The sequence below is a fragment of the Drosophila bipectinata genome, chromosome 2R, assembly GCF_030179905.1.
Source record: "Drosophila bipectinata strain 14024-0381.07 chromosome 2R, DbipHiC1v2, whole genome shotgun sequence".
NCBI lineage: Eukaryota > Metazoa > Arthropoda > Insecta > Diptera > Drosophilidae > Drosophila > Drosophila bipectinata.
The window spans coordinates 21,010,517-21,037,974 of record NC_091737.1 but is presented as its reverse complement, the minus strand read 5'-3'; the positions used below and the strand labels follow the sequence as shown (position 1 = coordinate 21,037,974).

Here is a 27,458-nt window from a genome sequence, read left to right as displayed (position 1 = left end):
TGCCCTCCGCACCCCCCGCTGGCCGAAAATGTTTTTTAAAAATTTCAACAATTAACGGAAAGTTTTAAAAACACGATTCTGCGAAGCACGCGTACGATTTTTGATATTTTTTGGCAGCATTTCCATTACCAGCGACCGTCATTTGCCCTCGAGTCGGAGTTGTGATCGGATCGGATCGGATCGTATCGCTTTTGGACGCTGGTTTCTTTTATTTTATTTTTTTTTATTATTTTGGCATGACTCAAGGCTTTGTCGAAATCGAGGAAAAGTAAAAACAAAAAAAATAACTCAAATTTGATGGATATTGTTTGTCGTTTTGACGCCCGGGGAAGGTCAAAGCAGAGGGGGGGCAAGCTAAATATCAGAACTTGATTGACGGGAATCTGAAACAAAGTCAGGGAGGGTCTCTGGTATATAGAGCAATGGGGTAAGCAAGCTGGCGTAATAGGAATTCTAAGTGGTGCAAAAAAATAAAAAAAAATAAACAAAAGTGCAATGAACTTTTTAAATAATTACACCAAAGAGAGGTAGTTTTAAACAAGAAATAGTACTATGGGAAAGAATTTATGACAATTATGATTCATAAAAGCATAATGATGTTTTTTTTAAGCATTCAAGGCTTTTGGCCCTTATCACTACAGATAGATAGATAGTTAGATACATATATCAGTAGTTTCGTTCAGCACATGACGTAACTGAACCAGAGCTTTCACGTAATTACCGTACTGTACTGATGCAAAATCACAGACCCACTTCCTCTTTTTCTATTTTTAGAGTTTTTTTTTCTGAAAAATAATCAAAAAAACCAAAACAGAAACCCCAACAAGCGCGACAAGTTGAGATGTTCAAATGCCACATAAGAGACGAGCCCCCCAGTCTATAGAGAGACCGAGAGAGAGTTAAAGAGAACTAGGGGGTGATGATTAAGGGGCACCTGGCAACAGGGTACGGGCGTAAGAGAGCTTAAATGCAAAAGGTGCTCGCATTACAACGTTAAGTGCATCAACCTATGAAGTTTTTTTTTCTGAGGTGGCGCAGGCGCACGACTTAACGTCGTTTTAACGGCTGATGCAATTGCGCATTTATTGCGTCAGATAAAAATTAAATACCTCAGATGTACATATAGATATGTATCTTGAAATTCCTTCTTGGTTTTGAAAAATTTCCATGCGCTAATTAAAGAACTCTGGCAATCCCTGGGAGGCTGGAGGCAACAAATTGAAACGAATTGCAAAAAATCATTAAGAGCTTATTTATCTAATTGGTGTTGGAGTCACATCAATTCAGCGAGCAATCAAGAAAAACTCCCCAAGTGCGAAAGAGATCTTTTTGCAACTCTCTCTCTTTGTGCTCTTTAATTTGTTTTGTTGTTTTTTGCTCGGAGCGGAATTAAACCAAAAATGCTAAAATTAGCTCAGCCAAAAGATATCAAAAAAAAAAAGAAAAAGAGACCAATAAGTTCAGTTAAGCATGTGATGCCGTAGCCCTTCTACTCTTTCCCACCCTCCGCCCACACTTAACGTCACGCGCCGATTTCGATTCAACAAAAAAAAAAAATAAATAAATACAAGTAAATAATGTATATATTTTGTAGATTTGCAAGTGTGTGTGTGTGTGTGTGTGTGGAGCTTGGTGGCGTTGCTGCTTTTGGCAAACCAGACGAGCCTCCAACTAACACAAATGACACTGTCCACATGTTTAAACACACAGATACTCTATACATACGCTTTTAGAAACGAGCTCCACATGGTGACTTTGCTCCAATTCTAAATTCTCCACTCAGACCTTTTTTGCGGAATTCGCAATCAGCCCCAGCCCCAGCCCAGTCCCGGGCCCGGCCTTTTTGAATTTGCTGATTAGAGGCCAGTGACGAATATCGTTGTGCAGAATTTTTTGTATTTCTTTTGGTAATCACTGCAACTATGTACTTTAAACCGAGAGTCCAGTCATTGATCGGCCGATCGCTGCCCCCCAAAGAAAGCTCTCGCTCTGTGAGAGCTTTTTTTTCGCCAAATAATCATTAGAAATTGGACTTTTGTTTTCTATTTATACACGGCTAATTTTCAATGGAAGTGCTTACCTAGTACAACAGCAAACACGTGTGCACATGAGACTTGTTTTTCCGATACGAAGAGCAAGTGAGCAAGCGAGACGGGGTACGGAAGAGAGTGACGATGGAGATGGAGAGAGATGCCTGGCACTCAGGCATCCAGGTAATTAAGGCGGCAAAATGGCAAGACCAGTGCCCTTCATCCAAGGTCAAAGTCGCAATGCCCCACCACCAGACGCTTGAGTTTCTGTCACCACCAGTGGCCAGTTCAAAGTTGTGAAGTTGCGTCAGAGCGCTCGCTAATAGAAACCCTAACTCAACGCAGATACATACATAGATACATCCGTACACACGTAGAGTATCTGCCAGATACATACGTATGTACGATCGACGTCTGGCTTGACTAGTTAGTCATACGGCCATAGTCTGCCAACATCCAGTATGCAAAGATTAAAATACTCCAACCGAGTCTGGTTTTGGCGGCTTTTAATTGATGGCCAGTGCCAGTGGATATTTATAAACTATCTCATGAATATGCACATTCCATTGAGGGTAAGAGTCGAAAAGTTCCGTTTGGGTTTATAGAGGGTGGTTCGGATATCGTAAGATAATCCAAACTATCTGTTTCCCGCTTATTTTTTAAACATTCCAAAGCATATCTATTACACTTAAAAGCCCACAATTAAATCGGAAGCCAACAAAAATGTCAATGGGACCTTTTATTGCAAAAAAGTCAACAAACAACTAATAACGGCATATTATGTGCTAACTACTTAATAACAGCCTTGACTTACGTGCAAAAATGTCCAACAGGTCGTAAATTATTTAGATATTGTTTCGCTGCTCCGAGGTCCCTAAAAGGTAAGAATATATATATTCATCCCTCTTCCCCATACTTCCAGACTCGTTGGAGAGCCCGCCACGTGGCAAGTAACAAGTTGGCAAATAGCCGGTGGTGAGAACATAGCCTCGGTGGCGCAGTTGGCAGCGCGTAAGTCTCATAATCTTAAGGTCGTGAGTTCGAGCCTCACCCGGGGCATGTACATTTTTTGCACCTTTTCTTATTTTATTTATTACTAGCCGACCAACGTCTGATATGGCTTATCGTCTTATACAGTCAGCACAACATTTATTCGGACACTCTCTATGAGCAAGTTTAATGGTTTATTTATTAAAACTTGGTCTCAATCCGAAGTCATTCTTGTTCCAGCAAGACAATGACCCGAAACATTCGTCATATTTGGTGCAAGAGTGGCTGGTATATCACTGTAAACAGCTAAAAACACCACCCCAGTCACCGGATTTAAATCCGATAGAACATGTGTGGGATATTCTGGAGAAAAGAATAAGGAAGCACGTCATTTCGTCGAAGGAGTCCTTAAAAACGGCATTGATGACTGAATGGGACCAAATTGGCGCGAATGAGACCGAAAACTTGGTCAAAAGCATGGGTCGACGCTTACAAGCTGTTATAGATGCTAAGGGAGGACCCACCAAGTACTAAGACCACCCCAACAAAAACTAATATGTTTTTTTTTGGTATATCAATGAAGTGTTCGAATAATTTTTGTGCGTAAAATATTGACTTTTTTTGTTTTTTTAAAGAAATACCTTATGTTAATGTTAAAAATTTCTTCTTTTTTTGTTAAAATAGACTGTAAGAAAGTCTCCACAATGAAATATAAAATGTTTGTTTGCGTTACGTTTTTGTTGAGTTATTAATGAATCAAGTTGAAAATCTGGGGTGTCCGAATAAATGTTGTGCTGACTGTATAAGACGATAAGCCATATCAGACGATAGAGGTTTCAGGGTTCAAAGGTTTCTTTTCCTCCTCATCTTCCTTAGTGGCTCCCAAGTTTTGAAGCTCCTTGAGTCCTGGATCGGGCAGTTGATGGCAGCCACTGTTCCAGGGCTGCAACGTGGACTCAGAGAAGAGCACATAGATGATTCCACTGCAGGTTAACATGGCGGAGCTTATCAGGAAGACATTCTTCCAGGCCTCCATTGTTTGCTGAAAAAGGATAGTATTTGATTAAAATATATTCTATATTTTGGAAAAACTAATAACTCACATTGTCATTAGTAAGCTGCCCCACAATCAAGGGGGAAATGAAACCAGGCAGACCCCCAATCATGCCACTCACACCCAGGACAATGCCGGCATAATTAGGCGACAGATCCACCATGGAAGCCAAAGGTCCCGAGGACACGGCGCCATGGAACATGGTGGCCACAGTCACCAGCACGATGGCAGCAGTGGCATTGTAACCAAAGTAAGCCAAAGCCAAGACAACCAGACCCTTGATACCACAGCCTGAAAAAGGAGAGGATACTTAATATCCTTACAGTTTCTTGTAAAACCCTATCTTACACGTGAAGGTGGCCAGTTTCCGGACATTTGTGCGACTCAGGCGATCCGTACGGAGCAGATAGTCGGCAAACATGGAGAAGACATAGGCGAAGAGCATCCTCATAAGATGTGGCAGTCCCGACAGGAAGCCCGTCTGGTAAATGACATTATTTCTTATAAAATAAAACCATAAATACATTTTTTATAAAATATCACTTACCGCTCGGATGTTCAAGTGATGGATGAGCCAGAAATAGGTCGGTGCGTGGGTCATCAAAGTAAAGAGGCCCCAGATACCGCCCCACTGAGCCACCACATTGCACCAAACTGGGAGCGAAGTGGCAATCTCCTCCCAGGGGATAGGACCAGGACTGGAATTCTGAACGGAAGCTCCCAAAGACTTTTCAATGTAACGCCTCTCGGAATCAGCAATGCGAGGATGCTCGGCAGGACTATCGAAAACCAGATACTGCCAGGCAATAAACCAGAGAGTGCCCACAATGCCGCAGATATAGTACACCCACTCCCAGCTGGTCCAGTCGATGATGTAACCAAAGATCGGATAAAAAAAAGCCACGCCAACCGAGCTACCCAAGTATGCGCTCACGAACTTGCTTCTCTCGTTGGGAGGGATCCATTTGGCAGTGAGGACGTGCATCGATGGCCAGGCCAGACCCTGGAATAATCATTACATGACTTTCTGAAACACTTTAGGAATATTTTTCTTACCGTTATCCAGCCCTGGAAGACACGAAGAGCTATCAATCCCGTATAACTCCAGTAGGAGACAATCGGTATCAAAAAGCAACAAAAGACACCAATGCCATTGGCCCAGCCGAAAATCAACTTGGTGCCATACTTGTGGGCCAAGATCCCACCAGGAATCTGCAGGGTCCAGTGAGCCCAGAAAAAGGATCCGAGCAGTGCACCCTGCTGCTCCCCAGTCCACTGGAAGCCCTCCTTCTCGTACGGAATCTGTGAGAGATGACGAAGATAACATGACGCCATTACTCATACGCCCTGTAGTGTGTCTCTTGCTGGATCGTTTAGTGGCTTCATTGAGCACTTCGACCAGTGCCAGTGAATCAGTCTTACGTATACTCACATTTGCCCAGTCCAAAAACCAGCGCTCCAGCGAGAATGATCTCTCTGTGATCTCCGGAAGAGCAGCCAATGCAGAGGAGCTCGCCAGGGAAGCATTAGCCGCAGCTGGTGCACCGTGGCCCACAATCATGTCCACAATGGTGATGCTCAGATTGATCCGGATCATGTAGTTCACAATGAAACCCATGAACGTCATGTACCAGAGCACTGTGCGGGCTGTGACTGGAAGATCAAACCGAAATACAAATGAAATGTGAAGCCACATCAAAGGCAGCTCAGCTGTGGTTGCTTCGGACTGAAGATCTTGAGCTAGATCTTGGATCTTCGATGATCTTGATCGTGGCCACATGAACTTCACACAAGAAACTTTTCATACCTTCGGCCATGGTGAAGGTTTCTTTTTTGGAGACGGTTCAGGAAACTGGGTATATCCGTCCGACGAGAACCAACTGCTGCGGACCGCAGCCGGAATAGAATGCCAGACCGGGTCAGCTTCCAGACGTTCCGTATCCGAGCAGCGCACGCAACTGATAAGCGCCAACTGATCTCGCGGATTATGCTGCAACTCGGCTCGTGATATTCCAGGAGACATTTTAATGGAAGGCAATTTACAATACATCTAAAGTCCCAAAACGAAAACAAAAACATTTCAAAGCAATAAAGAATATCCAACCAAGAGAAGAACTCAACCTTTTCAGGTTCAGTTTCTTATAAATGAAGACCCAGTGGTATTCTTAAACAACGTTTAATAATACAATTACATATATTTGTGTATTTTTACACCGATAAATTCACGTATCGCGATCTATTGAGAACTTGAGTCACAGTTGCCTGTATTGCTATTGCCACGGAAACATTTACATGAGGATCATTTCGTAGACTATCTACAAAGTATGCTTGTATCTCCGAAAATGTATCGTCTGAGCTACAAAACACCTTGGCCAGTGAGCGAGAGTCTGCTTAGGAATATGCTAGCATACGTATATTGATTTCTCACTTTCTAACAGTGATGCGAATCTGCCGTCGTGGGCGACACCGTCACAGGGCGTGGTGCTCCACAAGTGGCTTCCCACAGACGGCTCAGTACTCATCCGACATTCTCGTAGGATCGTGGGCGGGTGATGTTGCTGAGCTTGTTGCTGTTGCTGCTGCTGGTGAGGATGTTGTTGCTGCTGCTGGTGGGGATTGTGAGCGTGCTGGTGCTGCTGGGCCGGCGGTTGTTCGTTGCGGAGCTGGCTTAGCGGGAACATTATGTTGTGGGTCATCTGTGGGTGGTGCAGGTGTTGCTCGTTTGGCGGTGGAGGTGGCGGTTGCTGGTGGGTGGCATGGTGGGCTTGCGCAGCTTCAACGTGCTTGCGCTGTTCGCTTTGCTGCTGCTGGTGGACTTTGTCCACGGCACTCTCCTCGTACTTCTTTTGCAGCTGGAAGATCGGTAGCTGCTGAGCGCCGTGCAGAGGAACAGCAACGGATCCGGCAGCTGCCACCCGTTCCACCTGCGACTGCGGGGAGGATTCCCGCAGACAATTATAATTATAATTATAATTATAATAATTATATATAATAATTATTATTACTTAACTTATATAATTATAAGTTAATTAACACTTGTTAATTAATAATTAACAAGTGGATTGAAGTGAAGTTTAGATTAATTTCTATCCATTTTGGATTACAGGTAAAAGTAATAAAGAGATCTGGCCGGCCGTAATGACGAACATATGTCATTGCATCTTGTGCATATTCATGCATATGACGTGGGCTACCAATGTACGTCGCCGGCAGAATAGTTAATCGACCAATATTAGCTGCATTTCCTTCAGTACTAACTGCATCGCGTAAATGGATGTACTCCTCAGAACGCAGTTTGGCTTGGTTCAACCTAATAAATGTTAAACGTTCCGTTTCTATTTTTACATACATGTCAACGCAATACTGCTGAAACAATCGACGAAACCGCAGCAAATAGTTGTCAGCATTTTGACGAATCATCAAACGATATGCATAATAATTCATTGAGCTAACTTTCTTTGTAGTTTCTTCACCTGAAATTAAAAATTTGATAATTAACCATTTCAAAGGCAAATAATACAGTTTACTTTACCATTCAATGGATTTATCATTTTAATATTAAAATAATATCCATCTTCTCCTTTCCAAAACATCAGTGGGTATTGCAATGCGTCATATGATCGATGAGTTTCCGATATTTGTTGCAGTTGCCCAGTATCGCGACGTGTAAGCACAATATCGCGTTTTTCAAATTGTTCACCAACAATCAGGATGGCAACTTCGTCTACTGTTGGAGCATTAAATGTGCGTTCGTGTGTTCCAGATGGTCGTTTATCTGCTTTGATGACAACTTTATAGTCATCATTTGGCATGCGCTCTAAAGCACTGTTAAACAACCTGACCAACGCATGATGTTCATGAAGCAGACACTGCAAGTCTTGAAGAATTGCTCGCTTCATTCCTGCATTGATCCCTAGGCGTCGATCAAGTTGTTCTTCCATGTTGCCCATGAAATATATTTGTAAAAATTTATTCTGTGTATCTTCGAAAGGTAGTAATGATCCAATTCGATGGTGAATCTGTCCTTGTATCTACAAAATAAAAACCAGATTCTTTAACTACATTCTATGTAAGTACAAAAATAAATACCTTAAATGTCGGATTAAAACCTCCTTCTTCGATAATGTCTGCCCCAAATGACGTCATTTGGAAACAACTATTGTATTTTCGAGTATTTGCAAGAAAGTGGCGTGATTCTTGTGTTTCGCCGCAAAGCAATGAATACAATGGCTCTTGTGGCGGAGTCAACACTGGCAATTTCACTTTACCATTAACGCAGCATAATCCAGGCGTTTCTCCGGAAAACTTTAATGCACCACAATACTCGCAAACAACGTCCATTTGCCCAATGCAAACGCTAGGATGCAAGCTGTAATCATTGCTGCAATCGTATCGAAACGCAGCTCGATTCAAATCAGCTAAATATCTGCGTCGCAAATTGAAATCTATTTGAGAAGCACGAAGTCGAGCCATACTATTGCGGCGCTGTTCACGTGCAATTTCTCGTTCTTCTTCAGTACTTTCATATGCAATATTTTGTATTCTTCTTGCATTACGGCTTTGTCGGGAAAGATTCGACCGTCTTGGTCGCGGCATTATTAATTAAACTTCACTTCACTTCAATCCACTTGTCAATTATTTATTTAATAGAAATAGTTTTAATATTGATTTCAGCGCAACAGAATCTTTTTGGTTCATTGTTAAATTTGAGAGCCTGACTATGAATTTGACTTCGTTTGTAACTGACATTTTGACATTTGACATTTTCTTCTTAGCTGTCTGCCTAAATAAAAAAGTATGGGCCAGGGAGGAACGCTGTCGAACGGGACAAAAAGTATCCTATGTCCTTCTCCTGGCTCTAAGCTACCTCCCTACCAATTTTCACTCAAATCTGTTCTTCCGTTCTTGATTTATAAGTGTTGTAACATAAAACACGTTGTTCTTTTATATATATAGATTTTTAAATATTTTTTCAATAAATATCCATCACTATATCCTATATATGATATATCCTATAGGGGAAAACCCCATTTTCAAGGGATCCCATCAGGAAAAATGGACAAAAAATCTGAAAAATATTTTGTCTCAGGGCTTTGATGCAGAATTGTGGAGAATCGATCTAGAAATCGTTTAAGGTACTCCGCTTGAGAATCGGATGAAAATTGGGGAAGATATAGCTATCACCACTATCAGCACTATAGGGGAAAACCCCATTTTCAAGGGGTCCCATCAGGAAAAATGGACAAAAAATCGAACAAATATTTTGTCTCAGGATTTTGATGCAAAATGGTGGAGAATCCGCCTAGAAATCGTTTAAGGTACTCCGCTTGAGAATCGGATGAGAATTGGGGAAGATATAGCTCTCACCGTGGGCCCTATAGGGGAAAACCCCATTTTCAAGGGGTCCCATAAGGAAAAATGGACAATAAATCTGAAAAATATTTTGTCTCGGGATTTTGACGCAGAATGGTGGGAAATCGATCTGCAAATCGTTTAAGGTACTCCGCTTGAGAATCGGATGAGAATTGAGGAAGATATAGCCATCGCCGGGGCCATATAGGGGAAAACCCCATTTTCAAGGGATCCCATCAGGAAAAATGGACAATAAATCTGAAAAATATTTTGTCTCGGGATTTTGACGCAGAATGGTGGGAAATCGATCTGCAAATCGTTTAAGGTACTCCGCTTGAGAATCGGATGAGAATTGAGGAAGATATAGCCATCGCCGGGGCCATATAGGGGAAAACCCCATTTTCAAGGGATCCCATCAGGAAAAATGGACAATAAATCTGAAAAATATTTTGTCTCGGGATTTTGATGCAGAATGGTGGAGAATCGATCTAGAAATCGTTTAAGGTACTCCGCTTGAGAATCGAATAAGAATTGGGGAAGATATAGCCATCGCCGTGGGCCATATAGGGGAAAACCCCATTTTCAAGGGGTCCCATCAGGAAAAATGGACAAAAAATCGAAAAAATATTTTGTCTCTGGATTTTTATGCAGAATTGTGGAGAATCGATCTAGAAATCGTTTAAGGTACTCCGCTTGAGAATCGGGTGAGAATTGGGGAAGATATAGCCAGCACCGTGGGCCCTATTGGGGAAAACCCCATTTTCAAGGGATCCCATCAGGAAAAATGGACAAAATTTCTGAAAAATATTTTGTCTCAGGATTTTGATGCAGAATTGTGGAGAATCGATCTAGAAATCGTTTAAGGTACTCCGCTTGAGAATCGGATGAGAATTGAGGAAGCCAGCACCGTGGGCCCTATAGGGGAAAACCCCATTTTCAAGGGATCCCATCAGGAAAAATGGACAAAAAATCTGAAAAATATTTTGTCTCAGGGTTTTGATGCAGAATTGTGGAGAATCGATCTAGAAATCGTTTAAGGTACTCCGCTTGAGAATCGGATAAGAATTAAGCAAGATATAGCCATCGCCGTGGGCCCTATAGGGGAAAACTTAATTTTCAAGGGATCCCATCAGGAAAAATGGACAAAAAATCTGAAAAATATTTTGTCTCAGGGTTTTGATGCAGAATGGTGGAGAATCGATCTAGAAATCGTTTAAGGTACTTCTCTTGAGAATCGGATGAGAATTGGGGAAGATATAGCCAGCACCGTGGGCCCTATAGGGGAAAACCCCATTTTCAAGGGATCCCATCAGGAAAAATGGACAAAAAATCTGAAAAATATTTTGTTTCAAGGTTTTGATGCAGAACGGTGGAGAATCGATTTAGAAATCGTTTAAGATACTCCGCTTGAGAATCGGATAAGAATTAAGCAAGATATAGCCATCGCCGTGGGCCCTATAGGGGAAAACCCTATTTTCAAGGGATCCCATCAGGAAAAATGGACAAAAAATCTGAAAAATATTTTGTCTCAGGGTTTTGATGCAGAATGGTGGAGAATCGATCTAGAAATCGTTTAAGGTACTCCGCTTGAGAATCGGATAAGAATTGGGGAAGATATAGCCAGCACCGTGGGCCCTATAGGGGAAAACCCCATTTTCAAGGGATCCCATCAGGAAAAATGGACAAAAAATCTGAAAAATATTTTGTCTCAAGGTTTTGATGCAGAACGGTGGAGAATCGATTTAGAAATCGCTTAAGATACTCCGCTTGAGAATCGGATAAGAATTAAGCAAGATATAGCCATCGCCGTGGGCCCTATAGGAGAAAACTTAATTTTCAAGGGATCCCACCAGGAAAAATGGCCAAAAAATCTGAAAAATATTTTGTCTCAGGGTTTTGATGCAGAATTGTGGAGAATCGATCTAGAAATCGTTTAAAGTACTCCGCTTGAGAATCGGATGAGAATTGAGGAAGATATAGCCATCGCCGGGGCCATATAGGGGAAAACCCCATTTTCAAGGGATCCCATCAGAAAAAATGGACAAAAAATCTGAAAAATATTTTGTCTCAGGATTTTGATGCAGAATGGTGGAGAATCGATTTAGAAATCGCTTAAGATACTCCGCTTGAGAATCGGATAAGAATTAAGCAAGATATAGCCATCGCCGTGGGCCCTATAGGAGAAAACTTAATTTTCAAGGGATCCCACCAGGAAAAATGGCCAAAAAATCTGAAAAATATTTTGTCTCAGGGTTTTGATGCAGAATGGTGGAGAATCGATTTAGAAATCGTTTAAGGTACTCCGCTTGAGAATCGGATAAGAATTGAAGAAGATATAGCCATCGCCGTGGGCCATATAGGGGAAAACACCATTTTCAAGGGGTCCCATCAGGAAAAATTAACAAAAAATCGAAAAAATATTTTGTCTCAGGATTTTGATGCAGAATGGTGGCAAATCGATCTAGAAATCGTTTAAGGTACTCCGCTTGAGAATCGAATAAGAATTGGGGAAGATATAGCCATCGCCGTGGGCCATATAGGGGAAAACCCCATTTTCAAGGGGTCCCATCAGGAAAAATGGACAAAAAATCGAAAAAATATTTTGTCTCTGGATTTTTATGCAGAATTGTGGAGAATCGATCTAGAAATCGTTTAAGGTACTCCGCTTGAGAATCGGGTGAGAATTGGGGAAGATACAGCCATCACAGTGGGCCCTATAGGGGAAAACATTTTCAAGGATCAAGGATTAACCGCATGGGTATGTTTTATTTTTTTGTTTTATTTTATTTCCTTTCCTCCAACAATACAACTTAATTTCTATATTTTATGATTTCTTCAAAATAGTTTGTTTTTTACCTAATTTAAATATTTTTTGAGTGCACGCGAAGCAGCTGAGAAATCCGTTCATAAATAGAAAATGCACGGCAATAAAATGGCACTGTCGTGCTGCCTGGATTATTACGGCTACAAAAGGTGGACCAGTTATTCAGTTACAGCGACAGTTACCCGGGTAATTATACAGCCATTACGGATGACATTAGCTTCTTCCAGCTAGCGACTCGACAAAGGCAAACAATGGCAGGGGAATGCTCCCCTAGAATGATCGGATCAGTGGGGCTGGACCTGTGGGGATGGTTATTACAGTATGGGTTGGATTAGACGACGACTACGATGATGATGATGATGATGAATGGTGTCAATATTTGAGCACACCCACACCGGCTGAATGTCACGCGGTAGACGACAGTGGGTTAAGGCCAGAAACCTGTACTAACTGGATATAGTGCCTTAGGTCGGAGTTTAAGATGAGTCGGGTGATATCCTCCTTATCACGATATTTCCTGGTAACTCCAGCTGTACTGGATTGTCTTTCACGATGGACACCTGAGGGTTTTATTTTTTTTATTCCTTCCCCATATATGACACCTTTTTGCACCTGCCCGAATCGCATGTCTTATGTAAAGCGTGCCAAAAAGTCGACGCAAGGTCAGCGAGATCGGGTATTACTTTTGAAATGAATTCAGATAACGAGACATCCAGACATCCAGTAAAGGGCGAAGGGAAAGACAATGCAATCTGATCTCTCATTTTACAGATCTGGTGAGAACATATGGCAAGAGATGCCTCCAGGGGGGAGAGGGGGAGGCAAGACCCAAATTTTAAAGCTAGTGGAAAATTTTATGGAAAATTACCCCGAGGGCAATGTACACACATCCCAGATACTCAGAGATACATTCGTCCAAATGCAGGAGTGCAAAGATTTATGGGATGGCTGAAACAAAAACGAAAATCAAAATTTTCCACTCTCTCAACGACTGCAAGTGATGTATCTGTATCTGTCTTTGTATCTATATGTGTCTGTAAAAAGTATCTTGGCCCCACAGCTCTTTTTTTTTTCTCATAAATTTTAAGTTTGCACTGAATTCTCCTTCGATCGTTCTCCGATCTCTGCGCATGTGATCGGTCATGTATCTCGGTACGTGTGTATCTGTATCTGAATCTGTATAAAAGCCATTAACCATCTATGTATGTATCTACATATGTGGTCCATTTATTGACCACTACAGAGTGGAACAAGCCAGAAACTGCTGGCTGTATTTCTGTGCAATTTCTTCGAATGTCGGCAATGCAGAAATATTCTCGAAAGTATTCGTACTGGCTCGGTCTAGGTGGTTTTTAGACTGCCTACTTAAGAGGCCTTGAAATACCATATAGTATGATTAATATTAAAACCGAATCCCAATCAAAGATCACTTACTAATTGGATGATCTTAGAACTATAAAAAATATTTACCTTTAACTTTTTTTTTCAGCACAAAATAGAGAGAGACTTATTCTTTTTTTTTATTTTTTTTTTTCCTTAGCTTGTTAATTTCTTCTAAATGCCTGAATTATTTTACCCACCGACCTGGACAATTAACAGTTAGCTACTAACATTCACACCTTCAATTTGGTCACATGTGTGACTTTCCACGTACCGATATGCCAATGTGATCTATACCTGAAGATAATGTTAAAAAAAAATAGTGTTTTTGTTAAAAAAATCACCCACAGTGCAAAGTTTCCACGAGGCTAACGGAGATTTCCATGCGTAGGGCATGGGAGAGATCTGTGCAGCCGATTCCCCATTTGGATGGGGGGGATGCACTTAAGAGAGCAAACTGAAAAGAGCTCTGCTCAAGAGAGAGACAGTGAGAGACGAAATGGGTATGAAGAGCAGGTTTGGGGGCACGTTCGGTGTTTTTTTGTTATTTTTGTTGGTTTGTTGGCTGCTGGGCGACAAGCCCCCGTGCGTGACGTCACGTAATCAAGACCGTTACAGCAAACGCGAAACGAGTTGGTTGCTGGTGGGGAGTGGGGGCCGAGAGGGGGGGCCACCGACGAGCCGCAATCATGCAACGTGACACGCGCAACGAAGTACAAAAAAAAGATAGGTATATGAATAAATAATAAAAAAATTATAATAAAGACGAACATGTGACCAATTTGTCGGTAAATTGAGTGCATCGATGATAAGACGCAGATATTATCGCCCCGATAAAATACCCATAGAGGTGTCAGTGGCGTATGGCCGCCCCAACCCTTTTTTGAAGCCGCGGGTCGCAAGTGTGAGATTTAACGAGCACTCGCTATTGTGGCTATGGTGGGTCTATATTTAGGCCTTAGCCACGATCCCAGACAGATTCCGCCAGTGCAACCGACAACCTTGAACTTAGACTTGCATAACCGCCCCAGACGGCCCACTGCCCACATTTGCATATCGCGCCGCTGCTCGATTAGATCCGAGGTACTTGTCTGGTGTCTGGTCAGGTGCACCAAACTGGAATTTTAAATCACACCACTGTCGAGCCTGTCGAATGCTATCGCATTGTATCGGCCGACCTGTAATCGGAACAATAACCAACCACTATAATATGACCGGGCCAGTTCGACTGGTTTGTGATACCCTACCCGCTATAGTCTATAGGGTATTTGGATTACTGAGACAAGTTAGCCTAATATATACTCAATAAATTATATAGCCTGTTGTAAGAGTCTATTGTTTTAACTAATGATTAATGTCATTAGTGGACCCACCCATTATTATACTAAATGCATTTAAAAATATATATCTCACCACACCCTTCAGATGAATAATGCCTACTATAGGGTCTTTATGATTCTGTAGACTTTTAGGTGTCGGATCAGCTTCCGACACGACTCGAGTCAGGTGAGTTAGCTCGTCTAGAGTCGCACAATGTCGCCTGATGTTGTCTAATATAGTCTAAAAATCGGCTGAGACGGGCACGTTTGCGATCGGAGCTCGAACTCGGAGTAATATTGTGCAATTAACCCGTTCGGAGCTCAACTGTCGCCCGACAGTCGCATTTTTCCTAAATGCATATTCATATGGACATATCTGAGAGATACCCCCCCAGGGAGGGCCTATAAACGAAGTCAAATACCGATCCGCCTGACTTGACTTCCCAGACACACCCCCTTCGCGCCACTGGCCACTAAATTGGAGAGCCCTCCCCCCAGAAAGATTCGCAGATTTTTTCCAATGACGCAGTTAGACTCGTTTTGCATATTTTTCCACTAACTATACCATACCATATACCATCGCCATTTACATATCGGATCTAAATGAATCAATTTACTATTTATTGGTAGATATTTAAATTTAATGGGTCTCCTAGTGAACAGCAGACTGATTGATCGATTATGGATACGGTCTGGGGAAGCTGCAAAGGTGGCACTTTTCCGGGCCGAGCCCTCTAAAAATTTTCCATAGTCCGTAATTGTTTATTGACTTGATTGACTTTAACGCTAGACAATATTCATATATTGTTAATTGAAAATAGCGATGCCATTTGATTGAGTTTATTTGTACCCAATATTTTTTTTATTTTTGTTAACTTACGCAAGAACCAAGAACAAGTTTGTGACGCCCTGATCTTAGTCGATTTTCTCGAAAAACACCTGTGTCAATGTTCGAGCAATACCATAGGCATAAAAGGTGAAATCCAAGCGGTAGGTGCCAGAGGGTACCGGCATATTGATCTTGTCTAGCTCCAGGGCGAACTTCTCCACCGTCATATGGTTCTAAAATAAAATAGTGTTATACTACTGCCCTAATTTAATTTAATTTCATAATATTTACTTCCTTCCATGGACAAGAATGATTAAAGTTGCTATGCTTTCGTATAGAATCGAATATAAATCGTTCGAAGGATATAGCATAATTGGCACTGCTCATCAGCTTGCAGAAATCAAAGAGTATATTGTACATAAAAGGACGATACCCATCACGTCTTTGGAAGCATTGCAGTCGGGCTGTCAAGTTCCGGATCGGAAGCTGCAGGAGACTGACCTTCAGGGAGAGCTCTACGTGATTCCTACGGATCACTTTCAGGCGGCAATATTCATATTTTGTAAAACCCCTCGAAGTTGGTAGATCCATGCACTTGACATTGGTGAATTTTAAAAGACGAGTGCCCTTTTTGGAAATTATTTAAAAATTATAAATAGTTGTATTTTAAGTATTTATATATCTTACGTGTAAAAAACGGGATAAAAATAGGAGGAATATAAGCACAAACAAATATTTCGATGCCATTTTAAAGGAATGATCCAATACTTGACTAAAATTTTCAAAAATATTCTCGTAAACATTAAACCTCTAGCTATTAACCTGAAAACTATATGACTGATAATTACAAATGTTATAATTACAATTATTTTCAAATTTGGCTAAACAATTAAAAAACAATTTAATAGGGAGCCCCCCTATAGGATTAGAGGTAACTTTTCCCCTGGTTCAGTGACCATTTAAGTCCCGAAATTACCATTAAGCAGTTTTCACAAACCAATCTATTGACTTCTTCTTCAATTACAAGTTACAAACGAACCAAAAAAAAATTTACAAAAAAATAATCCAAATTCTTGGAAGTATGTTAAGAATTTCCTGTTTTCGATCCAGTTTCGCTTACACAAAAAAAAGTGCTAAGCCCAGAAGAAATTGTGCGACGATTTTCACACCAAAAAAATAAAAACATAATTCCTTGACTCATCGCTTGTCATTTCTTATTTTTCTTGTAAGTTTTATATTTTGTTTCATTGTTTTTATTTTTGGCCAGGTCAGCAGCATTCTCGGTTGCAACGCCAGCCAATGTGGCGTATACGTGATGCCTAACAAGTCGTTCGACAACGACGACGCATTTACCCTCTTCTTGTTGTTTTTTCGAAGGTGTATTTGTAAAATTTCTGCCGATGCGATCATATTTCGAAATGTCAACACCAACCACCACCTGCAGGTCTCCCAAGCGGCTCAGGTGATGCCGGGCTACAAAAAAAATAAAAAACCAAATACCTACCTAAATTATGAGCCAGTGATTGAACCATTTTTGCATTGACTTGGCGAAATTCGTCGGTGATTCTGAGAAACCGACTTTTCGGGCTGTTGAAAAACGATTCGACTTCCAATTTGGGCCGCTGGCTCAGTACAGTGACCCCTCCCACGAACAACAACAACAACAACAGATACTACAGATACCTGAACTTGACTAAAATAAGAAAAGCTGAAAGTTTAAGGGCTTGGGATGGTAAAGGGAAGGGGGAAGGGAAGGCTCGTCGAATTGTGATTTACTTTGCACTTATTTTTTATTGGCCTTTTGTTGAATGAACATTTTCGACGATTTTTGTGTGAATAATTTTCTGAATGGAGTACCCAGTACTCCGCAAATAAAAATATCAAATAACTGCAATCGGTGGAATTATGGGATAGCTTTTTTTGGTTGAAATATATGAACAGGAAATGGTGTCAGTGTGGGAGGTTCATTTGCGTCACAGGAACGCAAGATTTATAAACTTTTCAGTTCCTGGAGTATTACAGGTTGTTTCTAATATTTATTTTATATTTCCAGATTCTTGTCTTCGATGTCAGGCGGACAACAAGCGTGATGTTATGGGTCGGCAGGATTGCGTTGTGGTATGGGGCGAGTGCAACCACTCCTTCCATCATTGCTGCATGAGCCTGTGGGTGAAGCAAAATAATCGATGCCCTCTCTGCCAACAAGAATGGTCCATCCAGCGCATGGGCAAGTGAGCCCTTCTAGCACACTCATGTCATTTAGTTTAAAATTAAATAAAGAACATTTTTATAATTAAAATAAAAAAAATCGTTTTAAAATAAACAAAAAAATTTACATGCCCCGGGTGAGGCTCGAACTCACGACCTTAAGATTATGAGACTTACGCGCTGCCAACTGCGCCACCGAGGCTATGTTTTTCTGCCAGCCTAAGCAGCAGTTGAGCCACCAAACGTTCTAGAGTTAGAACAAAAAGTGTTCTAAGTAAATAAATATCCCATAAATGGTTTATTTAATGTTTTTTGAGCAAATTAAAGATGCTTAAAAGCTTTTTATTGTGTTTCCAGCGGAAAAAAGTCCACTTAGCTTGTATGAGTCATTGGCAAAGCGTCCACCACCTGTCCCTTTGGCGCAGAGGATAGCGCGTTGGACTTCTAATCCAAAGGTCGCGGGTTCGATCCCCGCAAGGGATGACAACAAAAGTTGCAAATTTATTTTTTATTTTTTTTTTTAACAACTATTTTATTAAATTTAGGTTATCACATTTAACGTTGAAGAATTATGAAGACTTGGGCTGAAGCGATGGGGAAAGATTGCGCTCCAGGACAGGACTGCTCAGGCGGAGTTTTTCCACATCGGCGGCATTGGTGGACAAGCTCTCTTCTGACAAACGTTTGGCCCGCAGTTCTTGAATAGATGCTGTCAATAAGAGATAGAGGATATTTAAATTTCACCAGTAATTCATTTTTAAATCATCCAAAACGTACGGCTGTAGGGAGTGTATTTGTCGGATAACATGCCCTCCAGGTTGTAGCCAATGAAACCGACCACGCCGGCGATAGGCAAAGTGATGTAGACAGCGTTGCGGCGGAGGATAGCTAAAATAATAGGCCACATTATGCCGTAGATTTAATTTATACGTTTAAAATAAAAGACAGGTAACAGCGTGGAAAGTTATAGAATCAGCCGGAAAGATGCCGGACAGCTAAAATTGGTACAAACAGCTGATTTTGGTATTTAATAGAGAAAATACCAAAACAGCTGTTGGCCGGGCTGCCAGACTCGAACAAAAAAATCAAAGTTGGCATCGCCAAAACAGTTGCCATTGTGTGGGTATTTGGTATTGGGTACGATAACAAACAAACGCAGTTTTCCACCATAGAAAATCGCAATTACATAAAAACAATAAACGTTAGCGGACAGCCGCAAGGAAAATCAAAGTAAAAGCGGTTAACAAGTGCGCGGCAAGCGGGGCAGCCAATTGTCAAAAACGGGAATCGAAAAAGATGCAAGAACAAGAAACGATTTACGCATTACGAAGCTTGTTGCAGTTTCTTGTTGTAATGCCAATAAGGGGCGCTGCAGTGGTGCAGTTTTTTGTTTTTGGCTTGTGATGTAGCCAGCCACCAACACACTGGCCAAACCACAAACACCGTTACCACTCTCCGGCTACTATCCAGTGCAATCAGCAATTAAAACGCAATCAGAACAAAGAACTACCAGGACGCATAATTTCCTGCTTGGTGTAGCAGTGTAGCCTACACACACTCGCGCTCACGCTCACGCACACCCACACAGCTACACCACAAGCCCCACAAAGAGAGAGAGCGAGCGGTCGTGTGGGGGGCAACAAAGAACATCGGTGGGGAGCTGCTGCATTTCTAGACATCCAAGTTCCGGATATATCCATGCAAAAAATGACCAATTCGGGACGGCATCATCATCGATTTGAAGTAAGTAGTCCAATAAGATTTGAAGTAAATAATCTCTAAACCAAAGGTCATACAAGTGTCAAATCTTTGACCTTTTTATAAATATAATTCAATAAAATAGTTCTTAAAGATTTAAAGCTAAGGTCAAGTTGGAAGGTCAGTGCCAAAGGAAGATAGCTTCATAATCCCAATAAGAAACCCCAGACTAGTTGTCTCAGAGCGTGGGAATGAACGAATTTCTGGAATTAATTTGTGTTCTTGGCTTTGGGGATCATTCTTTAGTCTTTTAATTTGTTGATTTTATTTTGTTTGCTCTTCTAGACAGTTAGTCAGACACCAAGCCCCAAGCCCCAAGCCCCTGATTAAAACTGTAGGTCGTTTGTTTTTATGGGAAAGCGAGTTCTTTGTCCTTCCTTTGAAGTCGAAGGGGGGGCGACGAAAAAGGAAGCAATACCAACAGGAGTTTGTTTCCTTTGTTGGGTCTTAAGAGACGGAGAGGGGGGGGGTGGGGGAGGAGTTTCCCTTCCCCACAGCTCGTAAAAGTGTAAGTGGCTAATGCCTTTTGCCGAGGTCTTGGAAAATTGTATGCTTGTCTTGCGGCAAAAGTGCAATAAACTCACTTGCTGGCGGCGACTCACCCCCAATCTTAAACCCCCTTAAGCCCACCACCCACCCCTTGCCCGACCAACTTTGGATAATGACCAGTGACGAACTCTGAGGACTTGTGAGAAATTGGAAATTCTTCGAATTGGAAATAAGCAAAACGCTATCCATTTGTTAGACGTGTGTTAATTGAAGGTAAGGGGGTAAGGGGGGTAATGGCCAACCTGCAGAGAGTGGGGTAAGAAAGGGAAGTGACAGACTCGTTTTAATTGCGTTCTCCTAGGTTTTAATCACGGGGAAGTGTTTATTATTTTGGAGCTTATTGATTGCCTTGGTATTTGGAGTACTTATCTAGGCCCCAAAGCCCCCAGAGAGAGAGAGTGCTCGATGGGTTGGATAAACAATAGATATTCATAGTTTATTTTTAAACCAAGTTTTTAAGTAACAATTTATTTTGAATATTTTAAGGCCAATTGTATAGTTTCCAGCTGACCCTGCCTAAAGGTTCAAGTAGTTGTCTAAGGGCATCTAAAGTTCTAAATGTTTTTTTTTTGTTTGGTCAGTGTCTGCACTCTCTCTCTGTCTGTCTGTCTTGCTCTTTCATATCTCAAAACAGACTCTCGCTCTCATTGAGATTTCGCTGTTTTTGTGGTTTGCCTTTGTTGCCTGCTGGTGGGTGCATTGCCCCGCCCCCCCCACTCACTCTCGCACGCAGCTGATATTATGCTTCCCTTCGCACACTCTCTCTCTCACTGTCGTCTCTCGTCCACCCCCTACCCACCCCCTTGTGGTTGTGCATTTCCCAAAACAGAGCGCCACGGGAGAGAGAGCGCCACATGCGATTTCAGCTGTTTTTCGGAGCTTGGCCAGAGTTCAGAAACGGTTGTCCGCGTCAAGTTCTCATTCTGCGCTCTGTTGTCACCGATGTTGGCTCGCGAAAAGCGCTGTGCTCTCCTCCTCCGTTTCGCCCCCCCACGTTCGTGCCAGCCTGCTGCATTCACAGCCAAGGAAAAACGGGAAAAACTCAATCGAATAACAGAAAATCCAATTTTGTTTCCCGCTCGTGGGCCTCAATGCAATTAACTGCAAAAACTCCAAAGTCCAGCCTAAAATTTAAACAAATGGTATTACAATTGGGTTCTTTTGGTCAAAAAAAAAAAAAAAAAACAGGAAGAAATGTGAAAGTGTGCAAGGAATATTTGTGTGTGTGTGTGCAGTGTGTGCAGTGTGTGCAGTTTACTGTTGTTTTTGGGGAGGCTTTTCCGACTTGCCGTTTTCTGTTTTCCGTTTCTCGTGTGTCATCAGCTGTTTTCCTTTTTTAAGATATCCCATTGTTATGCCAGCGATAAGGTTTTATGATTTATTTTGTTTTCTATATAGAAGTCTATATTTATAAGGAACAACAAAAACAACAACAAATATAAAAATCCATTGAGTGCAACCCAATTTGGATGCTGACCCAGTTTCCCTTCTTCACTGACCTTGCTCGTATTACATACACATACACATACCCACACATATACATATATCTTATATATATATGGGTATTATACAGAAGTGCTTGTCTATCAGTTGCTATCAACTCTCAACTCTTTGTGGGCCAGCTGACCCGGCCATGGCTTATATAAAATGCAGCTCTCTGATTTGTTGTCATGTGGGGCCCAGTACACAATATTTTCCACCTCCCCCCCCCTCCTTCGTTCGAGGTCACTTGGTGGAAAGTAAATGCCCGACTGGGAATTTAAAATTTGTTTACCTTTCACACACAGACACACGCACACCACCTTTCCAAATAGGCGCCGCCTCCTTTTTCCACCCACTTTCCCCGCGTGTCAGCTGTTTTATTTTCAAAACTATGTGCACGTTACGTATACGCCATGTGTTGCATGATCAAATAATAAATAATAAACCACGCCAAACGCAGGCATCGTGGCATCAAGCGAAATGCCTTGCACTTGTCGCTTCCCCGTCACTTAAGGCGAATTGAATTGAAACTATTTGCTGCACTTGAATTTGCATAAGTACGTGTGAAAGATATAGCGCCTCGGATCGGCCACATATATGTAACCAGTGGGTGGACTCGTTTTCTTCCATTGTCGTCGGCTGGCGAATGAGCTCTGATTGAATTCCAGGCCACATTGAGTGTTAATTTTCGCATTAAAGTTCCTTAAAAAGTGTAATTTATTGGACCTTCGATCGAATCATACATATTCAAGCATTACAATTGTGGAAATTTAATATTTTAATATTCAGGGTTTCTTCTTGCAACAAAGAAAGGAATATTGTAAACCTTTTTAATACTCTACTGGAGGTAATCCTCCAAGGTGGTCACTTTTCCAAGGCATGCACGCTTCTCAATGACCATAATTAGGGGGGTAATAAAGCTCTCTGAAGAGCTCAAAATTAAAGTACTTAAAGAAATATGTTCAACTTGTGATTAAAACTTTGAAAAAAAAAGACCATAAACACTACAATCTTCACTGGCACTTAAAAATCTCGAAAATAGTCGAATATTTATGACATATTTCCAATGTACCCTACCTCCCATAGAGGGTGTATGGTGTTGTTCTTGCTTTTGTAATCAATTCAATCTCGTGTTATTGTCATTATTATTTATATACACTTATTTCTTGTTCGCGCTTCGCTCAAATTCGTCACACGTCCGATCGATTGCCTTTTTTAAATTGCCTCTGATGACTTTTCATTTAAGTTGAATGCCACATGGCTGGTCGATGGTCGATGGTCGTTGGTCGGTGGGTGGGGGTTGTGGGTTGTTGGTCTTAAAGTTGGGTGCGCATTTCAATTAGAGCACGCTCGTGACCTTGCTGGGCGAAACTCTATGTCTCTTGATTGTTTTTTTTTTTGTTTTCTGTCAAAGTCTCGTAATAAATTCCGCTGTTCTATTTTCCACGTGCTTAACAACACCATTTTTGGATGTCACCAACCAGTTCCTGCTGCAATAAGCGATTTAAGAATTAAAAACAAAAATAAGAAACCACTTTTGGCCAAAAAATAAAAACAGAAAAAAAAAAAACAAAAGAGAGCCAGAGGCCAAGAGAGCAACGTATTGAAGACGCAATTTGTGAATATTTTAATCGTGCATTCACTTCCCCCATTCGGAAGAGAGGGCCGCCACGCCGAACGCCAAAGAGTGTGAGTGCAAAGAGTTAATTGAATTAACTCCAAAGAGAGGCCATCTACCACTGTGAGCACTGCTACTGATAAGCAGCGGGACAAAAGAAAGAGGTGCCATTGCCATTTCAGCGGAATGTTTGCCAACGGCGAGGGCGGTGGCATGAGGTCGGGGGGCAGCAGCAGCAGCAATGGTGGCGCCGCCGGCGCTAGCGGCAGCATCGAACTCCTCTGCCCGCCCAGTGGTAGCAGCAGCATCAGTGGCAGTGCCAGCTTCAGCAGCAGCAGTGGAGCCAGCAGCAGCAACACCCACAGCACAGCTGTCAGTAGTGAGTCCAACAACAATAGCAGCAGCAGCAACAACTCTACTGGCGGCAGCAACAACAACAATCACAATCCGAGCTTACAAATCAGGCATCATCACAGCAACAACCTCAATGCAACAGCCGCAGCAGCAACCAGCAACAATAATCATAACGGTAGCGGCAACCTAATCAGCGGCATTTGCAGCAGCATTTGGCGATCGGCCACCTTTGGTAGTGCTGCTCCGGTGGTGCCACCCACGCCACTACCAGATCCTAGTCCAAAGACCATGGAAAGCAGCAGCGACAGCTCCTCGCTTAGTTCCTCGCTGTCGCCCGAAGAGCAACATAATCAAAGGACAGTGGCCACCGGCACAGAAGTGCCACTGCAGGATCAGTCCGTAAGAAAAATCAAGAAGAAAAATCATTTCCCACTTCAGCGGTCGTGTTACATCATCTTGATCCAGCATTCTGTACATAGTCGCCCCTCCCCCCCCAACCCCCTTCGCTCGCTGCCTCTCGCTCTCTCTCTCTCTCGCAATATCGCTCCAATATATATTTTTTCGATTCCCCCCATCAATTAATTTGTTTTGTTGTGGAACTCAATTCGATCTATTGCTTTTCATTAAGTTTAAATTTGGTATTTATTTTTTTGGGGACTCAGTCAGTCAGCTTTTGTTTGGACATTTCGCCCATTTCCTTCAAGATACCATTCAAGATACCCTCCTATATATACTCATCCTCTTAATGGCCATCCTCCATTTCAGCAAACATTCCTAGGCGCCACCGAACTGGACGATGAGTTAATCAAGCAACTGCCAAAGGAGGTTCTGCTGCGTGTCTTCTCCTATCTGGATGTGGTCTCGCTATGCCGCTGCGCACAGGTAAATGAACTCCTCCTCCACTCCATGGGCGGCACGAGGATTTCGGGTCGAGACAACTAATGAATTTTTCATGCTGCAGGTATGCAAATATTGGAACGTGCTGGCCCTCGACGGTTCCAGCTGGCAGAAAATCAATCTATTCGACTTTCAACGTGATATCGAGGTGAGTCTTGACGGGAACTTTAATGGAAAGCATCCCCAACATTAATTGAATCTTCTTACAGGGTCCAGTGATTGAGAATATATCGCTGCGATGTCGCGGCTTTCTCAAATCACTGTCGCTGCGTGGTTGTCAATCGGTGGGAGATCAGTCCGTGAGGTTAATATACTACAATTTACCTAATATAATATAACTATATAATACCATGTATTTGTTATAGAACTCTAGCGAATCACTGCCACAATATCGAACACTTGGATCTGTCAGAATGCAAGAAGATAACCGATATATCAACCCAGTCCATCAGCAGGTATTGCTCCAAATTAACGGCCATTAATTTGGACTCGTGCTCCAATATAACCGACAACAGTCTAAAGTATCTGTCCGATGGCTGCCCAGTATGTTCCATCCACTTATTTAAATATTTCCAAATACTATATATAGTTTTCTTTTGTTGTGTAGAACCTCATGGAGATCAATGTGTCGTGGTGTCATCTCATCTCCGAGAATGGCGTAGAGGCGCTGGCTCGCGGCTGCGTCAAGCTGCGAAAGTTCAGCAGCAAAGGTTGTAAACAAATAAACGACAATGCCATAATGTGCCTGGCCAAATACTGTCCCGATCTAATGGTGCTAAATCTCCACAGCTGTGAGGTAATAATTTATATAATTTTAATTAAAAAATAGTCTCAAGTATATACTCCAATTAGACCATAACCGATTCATCGATCCGCCAACTAGCGGCCAATTGTTCCAAGCTACAAAAGCTATGCGTGTCCAAGTGCGCGGATCTCACCGATCTCTCGCTAATGGCCCTCTCGCAGCACAATCACCTGCTGAACACCCTTGAGGTATCCGGCTGCCGCAACTTTACCGACATCGGTTTCCAGGCGCTGGGCCGCAACTGCAAGTATCTGGAACGCATGGATCTGGAGGAGTGCAGCCAAATAACAGACCTCACACTGGCTCATCTTGCCACCGGTTGTCCCAGTCTAGAGAAATTGGTAGGACTATTACTTCCAGTGAATAAAGCTTCTTACTAACACTCCTCTCCAACTAGACCCTTTCGCATTGTGAACTAATCACGGATGATGGGATACGACACCTCACCACTGGCAGTTGCGCCCCGGAGATTCTATCTGTGCTGGAACTGGACAACTGCCCTCTGATCACAGACCGAACGCTGGAGCATCTGGTGTCTTGCCACAACTTGCAGCGCATTGAATTATTCGACTGTCAGCTTATAAGCCGAGCCGCCATAATTAAGCTGAAGGTGACTAGCTGATAGATATCATTTCAATAGCGATTTATTAATACATTTTTGTGGGTAGACCCATCTACCAAATATCAAGGTGCATGCCTATTTCGCGCCAGGAACCCCGCCGGCGGTAACCAGTGGACACCGACCACGGTACTGCCGCTGCTGTGAGATTCTCTGAGATTCGGCCATCGGCTTTGCCAGGAAGATAATGCGCAAAACCGCCACGGACTGATGCTGGCCGGTGTGCATCGTCATGTTCGCCACGGTGTTCAGTTTGACCCTCATCTCGATGATCTGCATGTACTTGCTGGGGCTGCTTGACGCGGCGATGAGCACATAGCCATCAGATCTGGAATAGCAGCAGCGGCTATAACGAAACCTAACCATAGTTTTAGTTTGGATCGAGTTTTAAAAACTCGAAAACCGAAAACCAGCATCAAATTGTGATTATTTTATTTAATATGCTACTTTAACTAGACCCTGATTTGTGAAAACCGTATTAGTCCCCCACATGCTCTGTGTTTTGTTATTAACTGCAAGCCCGAAGAATTGCTATCTTATATAGCCCCCTGTATATATATATATATTGTATATGTATTTATGTATGTAGACGTGCACCCCATCCATACCCCCCCATCGGCAGCTTCAGGTGGCTCCGCTAAGTGTTCTGTGTCTAGCCTAGAATCTGCAATTATAACTACATTTTGAAATTCATCTGGAGTAGGCTTGAATTTTTATGGTAACCTTGAACAAAACAAGAAGAAGAAACCTGGAAGTTGTTAAAAATTCCGAAACATGTCGATAGAACCACAAAGCGTTCAAAATAGCACACACACCACACACACACACAACACACATGACACTAATTTTGATAAAGTCTAGTTCCCCCAGCTAGGTCTGTTCAGCAATTAGAGTTATCTATGTATAGCCATGTATAGTACACAACGAACAAACGAACTCATACACTACAGTTACTTGAAAAAATATCAAAAAAAAAACCATAAAAATAATTTAAAAAATTATATTTACACTCCCGGATACAGATATAACTTTATAGTCTAAATGGAGAAAATCCTTAAACGGGTACAAAGCTTAAGGGCAGGACAGTTAGCCTTTCGAATTAGCTCACAGCTTGGACCACCTCAACTAAATAGAATATACTACTATATACTATATATGATGTAAGATAGCTTGGACTTTTGATTTCCAAAAACTGAAAGGTTTCCCCCTCCTCTGGCAGAACCACATATAGTACTCTATATAACCACAATCCTCGAGAGATCGAGTCAAAACTCCAGTTGTGAGCTGAGGGGAAAGGGTGACCGAAAGAAAAAGCGCTGGCGTGACAATAACAGGCCACTAATCCGTTTAACCCTTGAACACACACACAGAAATGATTAACTTAACCCTT

General features: G+C 42.1%; 5 protein-coding genes, 1 long non-coding RNA gene and 3 other non-coding genes across 11 annotated transcripts in view; 4 read left to right on the top strand and 5 right to left on the bottom strand.

Moving 5' to 3' along the window:
• Roc2 (Regulator of cullins 2) overlaps positions 1-18,086 on the top strand; it is a 29,391-nt gene extending 11,305 nt beyond the window's left edge. Inside the window, exon 2 of the mRNA XM_043210919.2 lies at positions 17,832-18,086. Coding sequence (XP_043066854.1) covers positions 17,832-18,013 — 182 coding nt within the window. The 3' untranslated portion in view covers positions 18,014-18,086. The remainder of the gene's footprint in view (positions 1-17,831) is intronic.
• Positions 3,017-3,089, top strand: TRNAM-CAU (transfer RNA methionine (anticodon CAU)). Its single transcript has one exon. It is a non-coding gene; the product is annotated as a tRNA-Met (tRNA).
• Positions 3,620-6,020, bottom strand: LOC122321282 (sialin-like). The gene is made up of 7 exons (XM_043211068.2): positions 5,882-6,020; positions 5,507-5,727; positions 5,131-5,376; positions 4,622-5,077; positions 4,423-4,555; positions 4,124-4,365; positions 3,620-4,062 (listed from the first exon to the last, which is right to left on the bottom strand). The coding sequence occupies exons 1-7, from the start codon at positions 5,889-5,891 to the stop codon at positions 3,841-3,843; spliced, it is 1,530 nt and encodes a 509-aa protein (XP_043067003.1). The 5' UTR covers positions 5,892-6,020; the 3' UTR covers positions 3,620-3,840.
• Positions 6,250-9,029, bottom strand: LOC138926154 (uncharacterized). The gene is made up of 3 exons (XR_011442522.1): positions 8,164-9,029; positions 7,607-8,105; positions 6,250-7,547 (listed from the first exon to the last, which is right to left on the bottom strand). It is a non-coding gene; the product is annotated as an uncharacterized lncRNA (long non-coding RNA).
• Positions 15,742-16,525, bottom strand: LOC108122396 (uncharacterized). Its single transcript, XM_017236967.3, has 3 exons — positions 16,466-16,525; positions 16,070-16,405; positions 15,742-16,011 (listed from the first exon to the last, which is right to left on the bottom strand). The coding sequence occupies exons 1-3, from the start codon at positions 16,523-16,525 to the stop codon at positions 15,865-15,867; spliced, it is 543 nt and encodes a 180-aa protein (XP_017092456.1). The 3' UTR covers positions 15,742-15,864.
• A 29-nt stretch (positions 18,087-18,115) lies between the features above and the next one.
• Positions 18,116-18,188, bottom strand: TRNAM-CAU (transfer RNA methionine (anticodon CAU)). The gene has a single exon. It is a non-coding gene; the product is annotated as a tRNA-Met (tRNA).
• Positions 18,189-18,396: 208 nt separating this feature from the next.
• TRNAR-UCU (transfer RNA arginine (anticodon UCU)) lies at positions 18,397-18,469 on the top strand. Its single transcript has one exon. It is a non-coding gene; the product is annotated as a tRNA-Arg (tRNA).
• Positions 18,470-18,505: 36 nt separating this feature from the next.
• On the bottom strand, positions 18,506-18,991 carry LOC108122507 (small integral membrane protein 12-A). Its single transcript, XM_017237137.3, has 2 exons — positions 18,764-18,991; positions 18,506-18,695 (listed from the first exon to the last, which is right to left on the bottom strand). The coding sequence occupies exons 1-2, from the start codon at positions 18,891-18,893 to the stop codon at positions 18,556-18,558; spliced, it is 270 nt and encodes an 89-aa protein (XP_017092626.2). The 5' UTR covers positions 18,894-18,991; the 3' UTR covers positions 18,506-18,555.
• A 101-nt stretch (positions 18,992-19,092) lies between these two features.
• Positions 19,093-27,437, top strand: LOC108122506 (F-box/LRR-repeat protein 20). 3 transcript variants are annotated; one of them, XM_017237136.3, is made up of 9 exons: positions 19,093-19,729; positions 24,513-24,629; positions 24,709-24,792; positions 24,854-24,948; positions 25,010-25,187; positions 25,252-25,440; positions 25,497-25,790; positions 25,847-26,059; positions 26,118-27,437. In XM_017237136.3, the coding sequence occupies exons 1-9, from the start codon at positions 19,685-19,687 to the stop codon at positions 26,223-26,225; spliced, it is 1,323 nt and encodes a 440-aa protein (XP_017092625.1). In that variant the 5' UTR covers positions 19,093-19,684; the 3' UTR covers positions 26,226-27,437. The 3 variants fall into 3 exon arrangements, with proteins under 3 accessions (XP_017092625.1, XP_017092624.2, XP_017092623.2); XM_017237135.3 differs by lacking the exon at positions 19,093-19,729 and adding an exon at positions 21,217-21,435; XM_017237134.3 differs by lacking the exon at positions 19,093-19,729 and adding an exon at positions 23,343-24,146.
• The last annotated feature ends 21 nt before the right edge of the window (positions 27,438-27,458 follow it).

Coding starts and splice junctions, on each gene's coding strand:
- LOC108122396 (XM_017236967.3), bottom strand. CDS start 16,525: ATGGCATCGAAATATTTGTTTGTGCTTATATTCCTCCTATTTTTATCC. Junction 16,406..16,465: donor TTTTATCCCGTTTTTTACAC/GTAAGATATATA, acceptor ATTTCCAAAAAG/GGCACTCGTCTTTTAAAATT. Junction 16,012..16,069: donor ATTCTTGTCCATGGAAGGAA/GTAAATATTATG, acceptor ATTTTATTTTAG/AACCATATGACGGTGGAGAA.
- LOC108122506 (XM_017237134.3), top strand. CDS start 23,580: ATGTTTGCCAACGGCGAGGGCGGTGGCATGAGGTCGGGGGGCAGCAGC. Junction 25,441..25,496: donor TAAATCTCCACAGCTGTGAG/GTAATAATTTAT, acceptor TACTCCAATTAG/ACCATAACCGATTCATCGAT. Junction 25,791..25,846: donor GTCCCAGTCTAGAGAAATTG/GTAGGACTATTA, acceptor CTCTCCAACTAG/ACCCTTTCGCATTGTGAACT.
- LOC122321282 (XM_043211068.2), bottom strand. Junction 4,556..4,621: donor ATCACTTGAACATCCGAGCG/GTAAGTGATATT, acceptor GTCATTTACCAG/ACGGGCTTCCTGTCGGGACT. Junction 4,366..4,422: donor GAAACTGGCCACCTTCACGT/GTAAGATAGGGT, acceptor CTCCTTTTTCAG/GCTGTGGTATCAAGGGTCTG.
- LOC108122507 (XM_017237137.3), bottom strand. CDS start 18,893: ATGTGGCCTATTATTTTAGCTATCCTCCGCCGCAACGCTGTCTACATC. Junction 18,696..18,763: donor CAAATACACTCCCTACAGCC/GTACGTTTTGGA, acceptor TCTTATTGACAG/CATCTATTCAAGAACTGCGG.